Source organism: Rattus rattus, chromosome 2, assembly GCF_011064425.1.
Source record: "Rattus rattus isolate New Zealand chromosome 2, Rrattus_CSIRO_v1, whole genome shotgun sequence".
NCBI lineage: Eukaryota > Metazoa > Chordata > Mammalia > Rodentia > Muridae > Rattus > Rattus rattus.
In genome coordinates, this window is record NC_046155.1 from 155,747,866 (window position 1) to 155,766,858 (window position 18,993).

Genomic DNA, 18,993 nt, shown 5'->3' on the forward strand with positions numbered 1-18,993 from the left:
ATTGCCAGAAGGATCATGGCGGCCACAGGAGGCTGGCTCTGCAGAAGCAAAAGGGTCGCCTAGGTTGACATGCGATGTGTAGGACTTCAGGGCCATTCTTTTCATGACACAGGCGTTCTGCTACTGCCCACGCCCTTGTGCTACCCTGCCCACCCAATTGCTATTGTGCCCTGGAAATCATAAGCTTGACTTTTTTCTTTCTCTTCCCTTCCTCCATCTCTCTCTCTCCTTCCACCACCCTCTCTTGTTATTTCAAGTCAGGGTTTCCTGTGTTGAACTTGCTCTGCAGACCAAGCTGCTCTTGAACTCACAGAGATCCCCCTACCTCTCCTTTCCAAGTGCTGGGATTAAAGATGTGCGCCAGCACCACCCAGCCTTTGACTTTGTAATTGTATGTGTGTGGATGTCTGGCCTGCATGCGCATCCGTGCACCACATGCACGCCTCGTGCCTGCAGAGGCTGGGGGAGGTCATCAGCTACTCTGGAATTGGAGTTACAGAGGGTTGTGAGTGGCCACATGGGTGCTAGGAACCGAACCCAGTCATCTGCAAGAGTAACCAGTGCTCGTAACCACTAAGCCATCTCTCCGGTACTAAGATTTTTTTTTTTTTTTTTTTTTTTTTTTTAGATTTTACTTAAAAATGGGCATGTATTGCTTACACAGTGATAGCTTGCTGTGTTTTCTTTCAAGTGTATCACCTATTTTGGCCATGCTCATCCCCTTCTCCTGTCGGCATCCTGATAGTTGCCAGTCTCCTCTCTCTCCCCCCAAACAATCCCTTTACTGTGTAACGTTGTATGTATCGGTTACCTTTCTTGGTTTTGTTGATAGGACGCGGACAGAAACATGAAGGATGGAAAGGTTTATTCTTGTTCATGGTTTCAGTCCATCATGGTGAGGAAGGGAACATGGTGCTCAAGGGGGCACATGTAGTGGAGGCCCCACATCGTGATGGATCAGGAAGCAGTGGGCTCAAGCCAGAACCAGATGTAGTTATCATCTTCTAAGCACGCCCCAGACAATGTACTTCTATAAATTGGGTCACATGTCCGAAAGATTCCACGGCTTTAGAAAGTAATGTGACCAGCTGGGTACCAAGTGTCCAAATATATGGGCCTCTGTAGAAAATGTACATTTAAACCAAACTAGATGGATGATAGATAGACAGACAGACAGACAGGAAAAGGTTAGTAGGTGATATTATAGATAGATGATAGAAGACAGAGACATAGAAATGAAAGATAGACACTTACAGTATAGATAAAATATACAAGGTAAGTGGTGGATATAAGACAGATGGACAGATAGATGACAGAGAAAAGATGATAGGCAGACAATTTGTCAGAGACGCTGCTCCACTCTGCTTTGCTTTTTGGGAAGCACAACTGAGCGCAGCTCAGAGAAAGGTGCAGACAGGGGCGCTGTGGATGCTGGGGAGCTGCCAAACGTGTCTTACCTTGGTTTCCTTTCCCTGGTTTTTAAAAACAGTGTATGTACTTTGTGAGGGAAAAGTACCTTAGAACCAAAGCATAAAGAAGAACGTAACATAAAGAGGAAACACTGGTAATAGTTAACATTTTTTCAATTTTTCACTTGCATGTGAAAATTGGACTGAACCTGCATTTGTGCTATACATATCACATCTATCACTGTTGACTTATCTATGCTTCTTGGTTTGGTTATTCTTTGAGACAGTGCGGTGATTTGAATGAAAATGGGCTTCGTGGGGAGTGGTATTATTGGAGGTGTGCCCTTGTTGGAGGAAGTTTGTCACTGAGGGAGGGCTTTGAGGTTTCAGCTCAAGCCAGGCCCAGTGTCACCCTCTCTTCCAGATATAGAACTCTCAGCTTTTCTCTAGCACCATATCTGCCTGTCTACCACCATGTTTCCTGCAATGATGCTAATGGACTGAACCTCTGAACCTGTAAACCAATCCCCGAAATATTTTCCTTTATAAGAATGGCCGTAGTCATGGTGTCTCTTCACAGGGATAGAACAACACTGATGAAAACAGAAAGGGTCACAAGTACCCCAGGCTAGCCTAGAACTTGCTAGGTGGCTTAAGACGACCTTGAACTCCTAAGCTTCCTGCTTCCAGCTTCCAAAGCCTGGGATGACAGGAATATGCAACAGACTTTCTTATATATTCTTCTATATTTTCAAATGGTGTGTGTGTGTGTGTGTGTGTGTGTGTGTGTGTGTGTGTGTGTGTGTGTGTGTGAACTCATGATGAGTTCAGGTGATAGCATCAGACCTCCTGTAGCTGACTGTGAGCTGCCCAACATGGGACCTTTGCAAGGGCAGTATGGCAGTATGCACTCTTCCCCCAGCCCCTGATCTGTTCTTTCTATTTTTAATAATGATTTTTTTCTTTTCTTTTTTTTTTTTTTTTTTCGAGCTGGGGACCTAACCCAGGGCCTTGAGCTTGCTAGGCAAGCGCTCTACCACTGAGCTAAATCCCCAACCCCTTCTTTCTGTTTTTGACCGTGCCTCTGTGGTCCTGTATTCAGCTCTAATCAGAAGGCAACCACATTCCTCACTGGGAAGCCTTTCTACCAGTGTGATTCTTAGACCTGGGGAGGGGGAGAGGAACCTATTTAAGGAACTGACACCAGTTGTCTGAAGTTAAAGTTGCTTCATTTCTCTGTCATTGGCAATAGTGATCTGAGCATCTTCAAAGAATTTGTCAAGATCCCCTAGTTTCAGAGTAAGGATGTGAGCTTGGAACACTGGAGGGAGAGGGGGCTCTAGAATTAGAACCTAGAACTCTCACATTGCCAATCCCAGCTTGGCCAGCTCTGCTTGGCAGATGGTGCTGCTGATGGCCAGGCGATGTCACCCCTCCTTCAGGTCCCACAGAGAGTCTTCCAATTTATCCGGTAGCCTAGATTTCTTCAGCTCACTAAGCCTGGGATGGTGCCCTCCCCAGAATGTTCCAGAGACATGTGGTGCTGGTGCAGTCCAGCTGGTCCCCAGGGGGCACTCATTCTCTCTTGTCTCCTTCATCTCCTTCCCTGGCTGGGCTGTCCTCTAGGTCATCTGTGGACACTTATGACAAGTTTCTCCTGTGGGACAAAATGAGGGAAGAAGTCACATCTTGTGTTCTTAAAGTCCTGGGAAAGAAATTGTTGTAGATTTGGTTTAACGCTTGTATTATGTTAATTGGGTACCCAAAATTATATGAGAATCCATACATAAGACACTGAGGGTCCCTGCCCTTGGTTGGTTCTGATTGGTAAATAAAGTTGCTGGCAGCCAATGGCTGGGCAGGGAGACATTTAGGATTTGTAGACAAGGGGACCAAGATAGAGGAAGGAGAAGAGTTGCCATGCCGAGAAAGGAATAAAATCCAGGCTTGAGAGAGGCAGAAGAGAGAGCACACCAATCATATAAGAGCTTGGAAAGAGCTGCCCCAGGGGAACCCCCATTGGGTCTAGGGTAATATAGACCGAATGTAGATTTTAGTAAGTGGTAAATAACTTAGGAGTATCGGAGGGGAGGCGTTAACAACGTGAACATTTGGGAGTGGCACAACCATTTGAGCTGTTTAGGACATATTAAAACAGAAGGTTACATGTGTGATTTTCATTTGAAAAATCCAGAACATTGGCGTGGCAGTGAGGAACTCATGGTGCTACCACCACCGGGGCGACTTTGAGTAGCACTGATCTCCTAATGTGACAAAAAATATATAAAGGGACCCAACTCCTCCCTCTACACACGTGCCAGCGGGAGAGATGAACCTGGGGCTTCACCTTGGTGCTTAGAGTTCAGAATGTTTCCACCCATACTTTTTAATATTAATTGATTTTAATGTCAGGAAAAATAATTAGTAAAACACATCTGTTCTAGTTTCATTCAGTTCTCTTGCTGTGATAAAAGACCAAATCCATGTAGGAACAGAGAGGGTTTGTTTCAGTTAGCCATTCCAGATCACAGTACATCATGGAAGGAAACCAGGGCAGGAACCTAGAGGCAGGCCTGTTTGCTATTCCACACAGTGTAACATTCAACCCAGACTCACTCAAAACCAAGAAAGTGTAGCAAAAATCATGGAGGATGCTGCCTGCTGGTTCCACAGACTGGCTTATACTCAGTCAGCTTTCAAGTGTTATCACCAATTCAATGTCACCATCATCACCAGCATCGTTAGTAGCCATCTTTATCGCCATAGATCCTGCTGAATATTGGATCTAGAATGTTCCCTATAAGACTACGGGTTAAAGGTTTAGTCCCTAATGAATTGAAAGTTGGGAAACCCTTAAGACATAAGGACTAGAAGATATGTAGTGGTTTTGGCCTAATGCTGTTCGTATTATGTCAATTTTGGTCCCCCGAACTGCCTACTTGAGTGTCTGCACATAAGACACTGAGGGACCCTGCCCCCCATCCCCCGGCTGGTTCTGATTGGTAAATAAAGATGCCGGCAGCCAATGGCTGGGCAGGGCAGACAGAGGTGGCATTTTCAGGATTCCCAGACATGGGAGGGAGAGGAAGTAGGAAGAAGGGGAGCTGCGATGTGGGGAATGTGTGCAGGAGAGGAGAGATGCTATGTCTGAGAAGATGGCAGGACAGAGATGCATGGCTGCCATGTGAAGGATCCAGGGGCTGCGGCCCAGAGCGCAGCCCGGTCGAGCAGCCCTTTGGGTCAAACACGTGGAGGTTAGGAAGTGGTCCAGCTATTGTGCTGTGTAAGGCACAGCAAAATATAAGGGCTGTGTGTTTGTCTTTCTTTTGAGAACGTAAACAATTGGAGCGGGTGACCCACTGAGGGGACTGTTTATTAATTATCTATTTCTGTAGAGATAGCTTATTGGAAGGGGTTACCACTGGAGGGAGGATTGGAAGCCCAGCCTCTTCTCTTCTCTTTGCTTTCTGCTCATTACAAGGTGAGAAGCCAGAATGTATTGCTTTGGCACAGGTCCATTAGCAATGGGGGCAATTGACTATGAACTGAAAGCTCTGAAACTGTGATCCAAGATTTATCTTAATTTTTATAATTGACTCAGGTATTTTGTTACAGTAACAGACAGCTGACTGATACCATCATCACCACCATCACCGTTATCACCATCACCACCATCCACCACCACTTTGACACCATCATCTCGTTATGTATCCCCTAGCTATCCTGGAGATCACTATGTAGACAAGGATGGCCTAGAAACCACAAAGGTCCACCTGCCCACTACCTCCCAAGTGCTGGGATAAAAGGTGCATGCCAGCACACCCACCCCCACCCACTCACTTAACTCAGAGCTTACCATTTCAGCTAGACTGGTGGTTGGCCATACACCTGTCTTCCTCTGCCCTTGGGATTACAGGCACACGCTGCCATGTCTGGATTTTGCATGGGTATTGGGGGATATTAATTTAAGTCTCCATTCTACAATATCAAGAATTTTACCATTATGCCATTCCCCCAGTTCCACCACTATTACTTCTAATACTGAATTTCATGCCAGGGCAGTTTCGGGTCCCCAAACCTGACCTGGGGATACTTTTAGCTATCTAACCCAGGGTGGTGGTGGATTTTACTACTGGCATGTCGTGGTCATGTGCTTACCACACTACCACGCCCAGGACAGCCTTACTCCCCCCATCTGGAACAACTAGCTCTCTTAAGTATGGGCAGTGCTGAAGCTGAGAAGTGCTGTACTCTTCAGAGATCATGATTAATCCATCCTTTGGCTGACTTCCAGCACGTGTCTTTAACTCCTTCATCATGAGCTCTCTCTTCCACTGGCTTCTGGTCTTGGGAATCTATCTGTCTGCCTCATAAGAACCCTGGTGTCCAGTTCTGGACAGTTTCACCATCTGTTTATGTCTCCTGGGTCATGAGACTAAGCCCTGACACTATGATGTAGAACAATGGTCACCTTCTGGAGCAGGATAGTTGCAGGGCGTAGACCAGGACTCTACACATGTAGGCACCTCCCGTGGTTGCCAATATGATGAGGATTATCACCAAGTATCCTGGGATGTATAATTCTCTTTTCACAGTAGGCAGTGGCCCTGGATGGAGAGGAGAACAGGACAATCAGGACACTCATTAAACTCATTTCTTCACTCACTGTCTTAGCCAGAGTTTCTATTGCTGTGATACAACACCATGACCTAAGTAACTTGGAGAGGAAAGGGTCTATTTTATCTTACATTCTATCATGAAGGAAGGTCAGGATAGGAACTCAAGCAGAAATCTAGAGGCAAGAACTAAAGCATAAGCCATGAGGATCAAGGATTATTGGCTTGCTCTCTGATTTGCTCAGCCTGCTTTCTTACGTTACCCAGAACCATGTTGCCTAGGAATGACACCACCCACAGTGGACTGGGCCCTCTCACATCAGTCATCAATTAGGACAATGTCCCACATATTTGTCTACAGGCCAATACTATGGATGCATTTTTCTCAGGTAAGATGGCTTTCTTCCCAGCTATATCTAGGCTTATGTAAGTTGATAAAAACTAACCAGCGCACTTGGCCACCTATAGGTTCTTCAAAGATTTGTCAGCACCCACTATGTGTAAGCACTATTCAGGTACCAGGGATTCATCAATGATCGAAATTACTTGGGGCTGGCGAGATAGGTCAGTGAGTAAAGTACTTGCTAAGTGGACCATGGAAAGATGGAGAGAACTGACTCCATGAAGTTGGTCTTCACCCTCTAGAGGTGTACCATTCAGTAGATATGCATCATGTACACACACATTAAAAAATAAAACAAAGACAACCCCTTGTTCTTTTGGGATGGCATCCAGGTGGGAGGCCATGATGCTTGATATTGAGAACTTGACGATTTAGAGTCAACGATGAGAGACGGCCGCTGGAGAGGTCTAGTAGGGGCTTTGCAGAGAGGTTTAGCTGAAGAGGGAAGAGCCACTCCATGGGCTGTGGCCCCAGACTGAATAAAAAAGTGAGCTGATTACCAGCACTCACATGTCTAGCTGCTTCATACTCCCGATGCCATGACCTTCCTGACGTACTGAGCTGTGCCACTGCACCACAGACCGAGATTAAACTCCAGCCTTGACTATTTTAAGAGTAAGAATGGATGCAGAAGCAGACAGCGGATGATGGAGTGAAGAACAGCAAATATACCAGGTCCTGAGGATAGGGAGTTATAAGGGGTGTAGTGCTGGTTACACAGGGTCATTAACTCACTGAAGATAATAGCAGGACACCAGCGATTCTGGGACTGCACTGTAGTTAGGGACAAGCAATGAGTAATGGCTGCACAGCCTTCCTTCCTAAAGCTTAGTTTTACACAGTAGAAGACAGTGAATCCGGGAGCCTCGTGAGCACGCTATGCTGGATCAGCTCCTGGCCTTCTCTGGAGTGTGCAGGGGGGCTGGCCGCCTTTGGTGCAGTTTTCTACAGCGTTCTGACTCTCACAGCACGGTACTGCCCAGGCACTTGGCCCAGCTCTGCATATGGGAAAACTGAGTCTGGAAACGGTGAAATTCTGCCTCCTGGTTCACATTAGTAGCACTGTTAGAATTGGCACCTGAGATCCTTTGATTCTAGAACAGTGTGTGTGTGTGTGTGTGTGTGTGTGTGTAATGTGCCCACATGTGTTTGTTCATACACGTGAAGGTCAGACGTTAACTTCAAGTTATTTCTAAGGTGTTATCGTGTGTGGGTGTCAGAGGATGACTTGAGGGAGCCATCCCTCCCTCTTGCATTACTGGAGGTCTCTGGGACTGAACTCAGTGTGCCAAGGCTTGGAGGTAAGGACTTCCATTTGCTGACCCATCTTACGAGCTCACCTTGTTGTTTTGTTTTGTTTTGCTTGAGACGGAACTTCACTGCACAGCCCTGCCTGGCCCTCAGACCCAGAGCTCTGCTTGCTTCCTCCTCCTCCCGACCTCATTTCAGTTTTCAAGATAAGCTTTCTCACTGGCCTGGAGCTCTCAAAGTGGGCCAGGCTGGGTAGCCTGCAAGCCCTGGGGATCCTCTTGTCTCTGCCACCCCAGCTGGGATCACGAGCACACGTCCACGGTTGACTTTTTTACCTGGGCTCTGCATACTGACCTCGGGTCTTCACACAGGCTTGCACAGCAAGCGCTTGACTGCGCCAAGCCCTCAGCTCGAGTCTGCACAGCTCAGTGCCCTTTCCTTGGCTCTCTCACTGATCAGATCACTTTCTCTCTTTGTGGAAAATGACTGAGCTGCTAGGGAGAAATGAGGGCTTTCCTCGTTTGCAAATCTGCCCCAAGTTCCTCATTTTGAAACCAGAAGGAATATGTCTTTCTGCAGTGACTGAACTCCCGGGCTGTCTTCCTGCACTCTCCTCCAGGCAAAGGCTGTGGGGTCAGATCCTTTGTAAAGGATCTCTCCACTTTCCTGTACGGTGTGGAGCCTTGGGTCAGGAGCTCAAGTCCTAGGGCTATGTTTCTTTACCTGTGAGACAGAGGTGGATGGTACTGAACCACTTGCTGTGCCAGGAGACCAGGATGGTCCCACAGGCCATAACTGTGGCTAGCACACAGAAAGCTAATACTGGCCAATCTTGTCTCTTGTGCATCTTGCTCTGACTCCAGGACTGGGGACTATGGATGATTGACAGAATGGGCTGCTTTGGACAGGTCCTTAGAGGATGAGGAGGGAGGGCATCACTGAAGGGCTCTAGCAGGCTTGAGCATGGCAAACAGCTCTCCCCAACCCCGCCCAGGCCTCGCCCTTCCCTGTTTCCTCTGCCTTGCTAAATTGTTAGATTTCATTCCTAAAGCTAGCCATCAAGGTTTACTTCCTCCTCTTGAGGCTGACTACCAAGGTCCAGCTACCAAAGTATCAGAGTCCAGAAATCAAAAGTCCCCTTTTAGCCCACATAATTAACATGCCCAATCAAGACAAGCCAATTCATCCTAACACTGGAGTTCCCCTAAGGGTCACATCTGTTTCCCCTCTATCCACAGGCAGTCCTTTGTCCTTTGGAGCAAACACCCCTTTTCTTTCTCCCCCTTGTTCCTTTCCCTTCTCTCATTCTCTGTCACCTGTTTTTGTCTCTTATTCCCCTTCCTTTTGTCTTTCTGGGGCAAAGACATCTCCTTTGTGCTGAGAAGTTGGTCCTATGCTGATCCTTTCCGTGGCACACCGGAAGCTGCAAGTGGGGCGTAGCAACAGAGGGGCCTCCTGCCTAGACAAAAACATATGGGAGGCAACGTTTGGAGAGCCTGGTGGTTGTACTCACGAGATAGAGGTGGCTGGATGGTGACATCCCTATAGAAGGCCAGCTGAGTCTCCAGGTTCTCCACAATACACCGGTAACTGCCCATTTGTTCCCAGGACAGACTAGGGAGGGTCAAGTTCTCGGAGATGCTTAGGAGGGAGTCGTTATGAATCCAGTGGTACTGGACTACCGGCCTGGAGTAACCGGTACATTCCAGCTGCACGTAGGAACCAATAACAGCACGCAGCACACCATTAAAGGCATAGGGCTCGGTCAACAGTGACACATAGTCTGGTCCATCTGCAGAGACAGGGAAGGAGACCACAGCTGTACTTCCAATCCCTTCGGATGGCATCTTGTCCAGAAGACACAGGTGTCCCTCTCCGTGTGATGAGCCCACCCCAGATGGTAACTGAAACAGTCAAGGCAGTTTCCACTCTGAGTTCCTGTGGGCTAAACCTTGCTTGCCCTACACACTAGATATGGTAAATGGCGTAGAGCAGGGCAGAAAAGCTCACACACCAGCTGTGTCATAGGACACCATCTAAACTCTGAACAGGTTTCGCAGTGTGTGATCCACAAAACTCACTGTCATGAGCTATGAAGCAGGGGCAGCAGAGTAAGGGGGGGGCGGGTTTGCCAAGGTGTCTCCCTGAGAAATCAAACCATGTGACAGATCTGGATTAAGGGAGGTTTATTGTGGAAAGGGAACAGAAGAGGGACCTGCAGAAGGGGTAAGGGCAGACAGACCCAAGAGGGCAGAGAAAGCAGGGATAGAGAAAGAAAGGAAGAGGCTGTCCAGGAATACATGGGAACAGAGAGAAAGAGTAAGAGAAGGCAGGCAGAGAGAGAGGAGAGACAGTGAGAGACAGAGAGAGACAGAGATGAGATAGACAGAGAGACAGAGACAGAGAGAAACAGAGAGAGACAGAGACAGAGAGAAACAGAGATGAGACAGACAGGGGTGGGGGTGGCTGGGGTAGCCAGCAGTCTGCTAGGTCACTGTTGATGGGTTCCTAGGAGGAGCCTAGCAGAATGTTAATCAAGACTCATGTCATTTGGTCCATAAATATTTCATCTTACAGATGCAAATCTCAGAGGAGAGGAGGAGGGTTCAAGTACCCGTTCATACAAAAGTAGCAACTAGTTGCTACCTGGCTACAGTCTCTGAGGCCTCAGTCCAGGTTGCAACCTGAAACCCATAAATGGCAGCATGGGGGTCAGGGGTTGTCTGTCCTCCTGTGAATTAGTTTTCTTCTGATGGTGCCACAGAATCCATCTTAGGAAACAGGAGGAGCCCTGAGCGGTTCCTAACTAAAATGTGAAAATTGTTTGCCATGTTTGATTGTGATTTTCAGCTGAAATTAAATGTAAACGACAGTTGGGTGCTGAAAGATTCTGAGTGGGTGTTGATGAGCTCTGTGTTTATTGGCGGTGCTGGTGCTGTGCTTGGGATCACATGGCTTCATGCATGCTAGTGGGAGGAGCTCCCCTACTGAGCCACACCCCACCTCCTCACTTGGGGGTCCTAGCCTGAGACTCTCTCACGGACCTGTATCTCACACCAAGATTACGTTTTTAAATCCAACTTGCAATGAGGGCGAGAAGAAAAAGTGAAGATGACTTTCCTAAATTCAGAAGAAAACAAAATTGGTGAACAGATCTGAAGGTTTCATAGAGCTAACTAAACGTAATTGAGAACGAAGAGATGGATGGCTCAGCAGCTAAGAGTGCTTGCTCTTCTTGCAGAGGACCTGAGCTTGGTTCCCAGCACTCCACCCGCATCAGGCACCTTTAGGAGATCGAACATTGGCACCCCCACACATGGCGTATACTCACACAGATATACACACATAGACATACATAAAAGCAAATAAGAAAGGTAGACTTGTGATCTGAAATGAAGGTAAGAATAAAAGATTGACTGTAATCTCTCTTTCTCTCCGTGTGTGTGTGAGTGTGTGTGTGAGTGTGTATGAGTGTGTATGTGTGTGTATGTGTGTGAGTGTGTGTATGTGTGTGTGTGTGTGTGTGTATGTGTGTATGTGAGAGTGTGTGTTTGAGAGAGAGAGTATGTGTGTGTTTATGTGTGTGTGTCTGTGTAGGATTCATACATGGGTTCAGGAAAGTGTGGGCACATATATGACTTATATGTGCAGGTTAGAGGTCAATATCACAGGCATTCCTCAATCACTCTCTCAGGCATCTTTACTTCCATACCATATATTCTGATTATGGTCTCTTCTTTCACCTCCCCCAGATCCTCCCCACTTCCTGGCCCACCCAACTCCATGCTTTTTTTCTCTTTAGAAAAAAGAAAACAAAGCAAACAAAGAAAAGAAACAGATAAAATATCTTTCTGACTTAGAATTCATGTATTCTGGCCAGACAGGCTGACCACTGAGCCCCAGCAATCTCTCTCTGTCCTGCTAGGCTAGGGATTATAGGCATGTGCTGTCACAGTCAACATCTATGCAAAGGCCAGGGATCCTAATTCAGGTTCTTGTTTGAGGACACCCATTCCCAGCCCCACTTGCCTCTCCCAACAAAAACAAACAAATAACCAGGCCTCAGCAAACTCATACCGGCCATTTCTAATCTAAGAATGGGGAGTATGTCCCTCTCCTAAGGTCCAGCACCTCATGGGGAGGGCAGTCATAAACCCACAGAGCTAAACACCCAGAGCTGGGATATTAGCCAGACCTAGCTGGCTGCAGGCTGGCTCAGCCGTTTTCCTGGATACATACTAGAGGCTACCACCGGCTCCCCTCCCACTACCATGGACACTCACAGGCCACAGTTAAGGAAATCATGTCACTTCTCTGGAGTATTTCTGGGACATCTTCTATGGCACACTGAAGACTGTGGTCGTAACGACTGACCCCGTGGATGACCAGAGTCTTGCCATCCGGGGAAATCGTCATGCGGTTACTGCCTGAGGTTGGCACAAAATTCACGTACCACTTGATGTTCGAGGAGTTGGTAAGACAATTGGCAACCACGGAGTCCATGCCTTCCACCAGCATGCTGGCATTGGCTGAAACATTGACTGAGATGCCTGGGTCGTCTCTCAACTCTAGGTGAAGCAGAAGGAACAGGTCAGGTATAGCGTCAGCTTCTTCAAGCTTCGGGGCATGTTGACGAGGTGTAGAGAGCCCTAAGATAAGGCACAAGGGAAGCCCCTGCACCGAGAGGGGTAGAGGAGGGAGGTGTGGAGAGCAGGCTGCATGGCCCATAGGCCTGAGCCGTTCTGTATGACAGCAACAACAGCAGGTTCTTGGTCATGAATAGGTGGTCTAATGGTGGTTGGCTTTTCCCCCTCTGTATGTCTATGTATACTGTATGTAGAACATGTGTTTGTGGGTGAGAGTGCTAACACATGCCACACATGCACTGAGAGCATGTGTGGAGGACGAAGGACAACCGTGAGGATCAGACCTCACCTGCTGCCTTGCCTGAGGCAGGGTCACTCGATTACCTCTGTGTACCCCGGGTTAGCGGAAGGTTGTGGTGGTGACCTTCCACATGTCCCGTAGGGGTGCTGAAAACACAGATGTATTCCCCCGTCCCCGGCATGCAAACTTGGATCTTCAAGCTTTCTTGGCAAGTGCTTTACTTACTAAGCCATCTCCCCAACCTTGCTCCCAGTGGTTGTGAAGTCCAGGGCCCTCATCTCGGAGGAGCTGGGACAGGTGGTGGCTTTGGAACTAGTCATAATAATTAGATCCACTGTTCGAGTTTCATTCGGTCTACCAAATTCTCTCCAAACGTATAGATGACAAATATGTAGATATTTACCCTTCCTAGGGATGGAAGAGCTTGGGAACACAGTTCCTCACTGAGGAAAGATAAGGCTCAGGGCCACAGAGTATAGACTCAGAAAAAGGCAGAGGGCTTCTTGTCCTCAGAAAACTATACTCTCCCCTTGGTCCTAGGGCACCAGTGCAAGCAGTCTGGGGTGGACAGATCTCCAAGGCAGCCATGCTACTTCCTCCAGGTCTGGAATGACCATCACTGTCACGGAAGAGATTGCTATAATGAACTACAAAATACTTGGCCCTACAGTTATGGCAACAAACATAAAACAGTGCATTGATAGCCAAGTCTATGATCATGCAAACACCAGGAAAGGACCTCATCCTCAAACCAGGAGGTTCTTCCCTAGGTAGGTCTCCCTATGAGAACACAGTCTTTAACTAGTACCTCATGAGACTCGAAGGACTCAGCCAGGACAGTGCTCAAACTTGTGGCCCACAAAAGTCACGTGATAATAAGTTAGGTGTAGTAGTACATGGCTGTGGCTCTAGCACTCAGGAAGCAGAGGCAGGGGAACTGAAAGCTCTAGTCCAACTTGGACAACACAGTGAGTCCCAGCTAGGGATAGAGGTCAGTGGTAGATCCCCTGCCTAGAATTCCCCACTGAGTGGCTGGGGAGTAGCTCAGTGGTAGATCCCCTGCCTGGAATCCCCCAGTGAGGGGCTGGGGCATGGATTAGTGGCAGAGCCCCTGCCTAGAATCCCCTAGTGAGGGGCTGGGGTGTGACTCAGTGGTAGAGCCCCTGCCTAGAATCCCCCAGTGAGGGGCTGGGGCGTGACTCAGTGGTAGAGTGCTTCCCCAGCATATAGAACACTCCAGGTTCCATCCTTAGTACTACAAAAATAGATACAATTAATTATTTTATTACTATTTGTTTGTTTTTGTTTGTTTGAGACAGGGTCTCTCTGTGTAGCCTTGGCTGTCCTGGAACTCCATCTCTTACAGAGATCCACCTCCTTTTGCCTCCCAAGTGCTGGGATTAAAGGCATGTGCCACCACTGCCCAGATGTTTTATATTTTTTAAGCCTCTAAACAGCAGTTCTGAACCTGTGAGTCATGGTCCCTCTGGGCGGTCACATATCAAATATTCTGCATAGATATTATTGTGATTCATAACTGTAACAAAGTTATAGCAATGGAATAATTTTATGGTTGGGGGTCACCACGACACGAGGAACTGTATTAAAGAGTGACAGCACTAGGAAGTTTGAGAGCCGCTGCTCTAAAGTATGAGTGTTACACAGCAGTGGAAAATAAATCCTCTCTTCAACAAGTGAACTGAGTCCTTGTTTGTGAGGAGTGACCCATCTCTGCAGGAAAAGCCAGAGAGCCACCTGCATGGCTGCCAGGGTCACTTTTAGGCAACTGAGACACGGGACGGCATGCCCTCCAAGGAATCTCCCTCTCGGAACCCTTAGGACAAGCTTCCCTTTTTTTGTTGGGGAAACTGGTTGCTATGCCAACTCACTTATGATCTCGAGCCAGCCAGTCGCTGTTTGGGTCCCGTTGCTGGTGTCCACTTGGACAGTGTAGTTGCCTGTGTCATTTAACGCCGACATCTTCACCACCAGGCTACCTGTACGGGTCACGTTCTCACGCCCACTGTACAAGGGCCCAGGGTGTCGGGTATTGGGAGGTTTATAGCTGAAGATCATGTTGCCTGTACTGTTGTCCGTGCCCCGATACCAACTGTACTCCAGGACGTCTTCTGGGACATTTTCTAGGGTCAGGATGGTCCGGAAGTTCTCCACTCCCATGAGTGAGTCTGGGCTGATGAAGATCTGCCCAGAAGCCTGGCAGATGCCACAGGTCAGCAAACTGGCTGGGGAAACCAAAGAGGAGAGAGAGTTGCGGGTGATGATGGGGGGAGAGGGGGTGTAAGAGAGAGGAGGAAAGTGGGGGACGAGATTCAGGTCATTACTTTTACAACTCTATAACTGTCAGAATTTGAATCTTCAATGTCTCCCACAGGCCCAGATTCTGAACGCCTGGTCCCCTGCTGGTGGCAGTACTTTGGGCGGCTGTGGTCTTTTGGGGACAAGGTCTTAGTGGTGGGAGTAGGTCACTAAAGGAAAGCCTGCAGAGCTCATACCCAGCCTCTGGCTCCTGCCCTCCTCTGTGCTCCTCATATGTGCTATGGTGTGAACGCCTCCACCACACCCTACTGCTGCCATGAGCTGAACTGTTGTTTTACCATGGCTTCCTCAATCCGCTAGACTGAAACACAAGCCTGCAAGTCTTCCCTCTCCTGCTCCTGTCAGGAACTGTCACTGACTCCAAAGCAACTCCGACCATCAATGAAGAATTCCCAGTATAGCTGGGTCTAGAGTTGGCTAAGAGAACTCACGGCTCTGGTAGAGGACCTGGCTTTGGCTCCTCCCAGCACCCAGAGTGGGTGGCTTACAACTACTGTAGCTCCAGCTCCACGGTCTCTGACGCCCTTTTCTGGCCTCCATGGGTACATGCATACATGTGGTGAACACACTCAAGCACACACATGCGTACACGTAGAATAAAATACCTCGTTAAGAGTTTCCGGTTGAGGACTGACCCCTCCCCTCCCTCATTCCCTCAGTCCTTGTCTTACACACTTTCTCCTTTTCCTTTTGGCCCCACCCAATTCCCTTTGCTACTCGCTCCCCCAATCCATCTTTCACACAACAGACATGTGTATCTCAATCAAACACAGGATGTGACCCTGCTCTCCTCTGTTCTGTCACATTCTGTGCATGCTGGTCCACATCTCTATACACAGATCTCCACTCCATTTTTGCAGCCTCCCTGAGAACTCACTTCTTCATCCTTAGCTCTGATGTCCCCTGACCAACCTGGGCTATGTGTCTCTTCTGGGCTTCCGGGCATCCTGAGATCCCCTAACCCTAACCTTAGACTACTTAGATTTTTAGTTTGAGGGCAGATCTGTGAGGTCCAGGTAGGTAGGGCTTGGCTGTGCCAGTCAGCACTGGTATAGGGCTCTCACGACCATCTGGGGAATAAATGCAGGTCAGTCTCTCTGAGACGGTCTGACACAATTTTGATTACAGATCTGAATTCACTGAGGTGGGTGTGGGTGAGGTAGGACACAAGTTGGTATCCCCTACTCTGTAACACCTGAGGTTTGACTATGGGGGCGGTAAAGGTACCTGAGACCCCACTCCTACTGCAGGGTGAACACTGACGTCTTCAAGGCCAGTATCTGTGTCTGCTAGCACATCGCAGTAGCTGTGTCAGGGAGCGTAAAGGGTCCTGGAGAAGAAGGGAGTTAAAAAGGGACCCAGGCTGGCAGGAAGAGAATCCAGACAGATAAGGGGAACCCCAAGGAACACGGGGTGATTGCAGGGAGGCGGCAGGGGTCCAAGTTCACCAGTTTACACAGCAGGTAGATATGACTGAATTCTCTCTCTCTCTCTCTCTCTCTCTCTCTCTCTCTCTCTCTCTCTCTCTGTGTGTGTGTGTGTGTGTGTGTGTTCCTGCTGTGGTTGTGTGTGTGCATATGACTGAGTCTGTGTGTCTCATCTGGCTGTGCCGCTGTGGGTGTGAGATACACCCAAACGTATGTGCTTACAAACCCCTGGGGAGAGCCCTGTCTGCAGCTCTGAGTTATGCCTCAATAGATCTGTTTCCTCCTCTTTCTAAGCTTCCCTCCCCTTGGCCTCAGAAAGCAGATTCTTTCCCCTCTTACCCAAAAGGGTGAGCCGCCTCCAGGGGCTACAGCTAGGCCTGGAAAAGTCCATGAGCTTCTTGTGTTCTCCAGAGCTTGGCAGGTTCTTTGATGCCCCAGCCCTGCCTGGCCTTCCCCTTTCAATGTGGCTCCTCCTAGAAAGGACTCTGCCCGGCAGTGAGGGTGGGCCTATGGGCAGCATTTCTTATCTTTATGGCTCTAGGTTGTCCTCCAGCGTTTGCTTATCTTACTTCTATACCTATTAGTATTTTTACGATTATGACGCAAACAACGCCAGCTTCTCGCTAGTTTTTATAAGCTGAGAGATACAGAAAAGCAGTTACGAAGACAAAAGCATCATGTGTCTGTTGGTGGTTTTATTTTTTGCTCCAGTACTGGGGATTGAACATAGGACTTTGCATGCTAGGCAAATGCTCTACCACTGAGCTATATTCCCAACCATAAAAGCATTTGTGTGTGTGTGTGTGTGTGTGTGTGTGTGTGTGTGTATGTGTGTATGCGCGCACGCGCGTGCTGGAGTTAAGAGACAGTATTGCTCTTGCAGTGGACCCTAGAGATTTTGGTTTCCAGAACCTATGTCAGGCTACTTTTGTACTCCAGCACATGGGGGTCTAATGCCCTCTTCTGGACTACATAGATGCACACATGTATATTATCCACTGTCAACAACCCCCCCCAACACACACACACATTATTGACAATAAAAATGAATCTTAAAAATCACCCATTAAAAAAATAATGCACCACGGCTGGGGAGTGAAATCTTATTGGGGGGGGGGGCAGACAGTGTTCTCTCTCTGTATATGGTGGGATTGAGTCCTAGGTGATTTTGCCTGTTACTCTGTGATGCTCCTGTCTCCTACCTCTTGAATCAAGATGGCTGCTGATGCTTTGCCAATGTGTCTGTGCATCAGACAGCAGGAAGCGGGAAGTCTCAGGAAGAATCCCTTGAGTAAAGGACACTTTCTGAGAATGGCTCACAACACTTCTGCCTGTATCTCATGGAGGCACCCTTAACTGGAAGGAAAACTTATGGATGTGAACTTATCTGTGGATGTCCATCTGTATGAGATCCTTACTACTGAGGAAAGGGGAAAAAACAGCAAATTCTTACTTGTACTTGTACTTGTTTTTGTTTTTCTGATGCCAGGAATGGAACACTCTAGACAAGTGCTCTACTGCTGAGCCACATGCAAAGCCTGTGGAGACAGGATTGTATACTGTAGCCTAGGCTACCCTCAGGCTTGTGGGGCCCTCATTTCTAGCTCCTGAGTGCTGGAATCATGGCCGTGTCACTATGCCTGACTATCTCTATAGTTTCCTATAAAAACAGCAAAAACACCATAATCCTTCCCAGGGCGAATGTCTTCCATTCAAACACTGACATCTGAAAATACTCTCATGGTCACACCCAGACATATTTCATCAGCTACCTGGGCATCCGAACACAGTCCCACTGGCATACAGAGTTAACTGTTGCCCTCAGGTATCCAAACTAGCGGAGTCAACTTCTTCTTACCCAGCATCATCAAACTCAAGGGCAGATGTTCTCACACTGTAGTGAGTGAAGTGAGTAGTGAGTGAGTGAAGTGTAGTGAGTGAGTGTAGCCAGCACATTGCCCCTGTGGTGTGCAGAACCTGCAGACTCCTCCTCTTGGCTCACAAGATAGCACCTTCTCAATGGAATCTTTTGTAAGAGCACTAATTCCACTCACTAGGATTCTACCTTCTGGAGGTTCTTGCCTCTTAGTAACATCACCCTGGAAGTTAGGAATCCAACATGTTTTAGGGACACTCAAATATTCAGGTCAATTAAAAAAAAAGCCTAGTGTGGTGGCACATACTATAATGAGAATTCTGGAATTTGTCTGGTTTCTTTAAAAATCAGAAATATATGTTTCTGTTTTAAACCCGGGTGTGGGATATGGGGCTGTTCCAGGATATTTGATCATACTGTGAACTCCAAGATCCTGTTATTACCGAAAACACCTATTTCTAGTCGTGGTGTGGTTCAACCCTTAGCACATACCTTTAATTTCTCTGCCTGGAACAGACTCACCCTTAGTACACACTTTTAATCCCAAACAATGAAGGTTAAGTTAGTTTGTAGAAGGAAGCATCCATGTTTGAAAGTGATGTCTACTTGAGTGGTAGAGAAAGTGATGAATCAGAGAAAGATCTGACAGAATGAGTCAGAGATAGGATATGCCCAATTCCTACAAGAAGAGACAGGAAGGAGAAGCTACCTAAGGGAGCTTGGGCAGAAGAGAGAAAGGAGGCAGTTTTACCAGAACAGTTATAGAGAGGTTGCAGAGAAAGAGCAA

The 18,993-nt window shown here is 47.8% G+C and overlaps 1 protein-coding gene across 1 annotated transcript; it reads right to left on the minus strand.

Annotated features, from left to right (window-relative positions):
- Window positions 1-2,619: 2,619 nt before the first annotated feature.
- Window positions 2,620-16,819, minus strand: Ceacam18 (CEA cell adhesion molecule 18). Its single transcript, XM_032893794.1, has 6 exons — window positions 16,670-16,819; window positions 14,456-14,809; window positions 11,963-12,247; window positions 9,193-9,471; window positions 5,881-6,016; window positions 2,620-3,066 (listed from the first exon to the last, which is right to left on the minus strand). Exons 1-6 carry the CDS (start codon window positions 16,719-16,721, stop codon window positions 3,051-3,053), a joined length of 1,122 nt encoding a protein of 373 aa, XP_032749685.1. The 5' UTR covers window positions 16,722-16,819; the 3' UTR covers window positions 2,620-3,050.
- Window positions 16,820-18,993: the final 2,174 nt, after the last annotated feature.

Coding starts and splice junctions, on each gene's coding strand:
- Ceacam18 (XM_032893794.1), bottom strand. CDS start 16,721: ATGGACTTTTCCAGGCCTAGCTGTAGCCCCTGGAGGCGGCTCACCCTT. Junction 12,248..14,455: donor TGGCTGGCTCGAGATCATAA/GTGAGTTGGCAT, acceptor TGCTTCACCTAG/AGTTGAGAGACGACCCAGGC. Junction 6,017..9,192: donor CATCCAGCCACCTCTATCTC/GTGAGTACAACC, acceptor CTCTCCATCCAG/GGCCACTGCCTACTGTGAAA.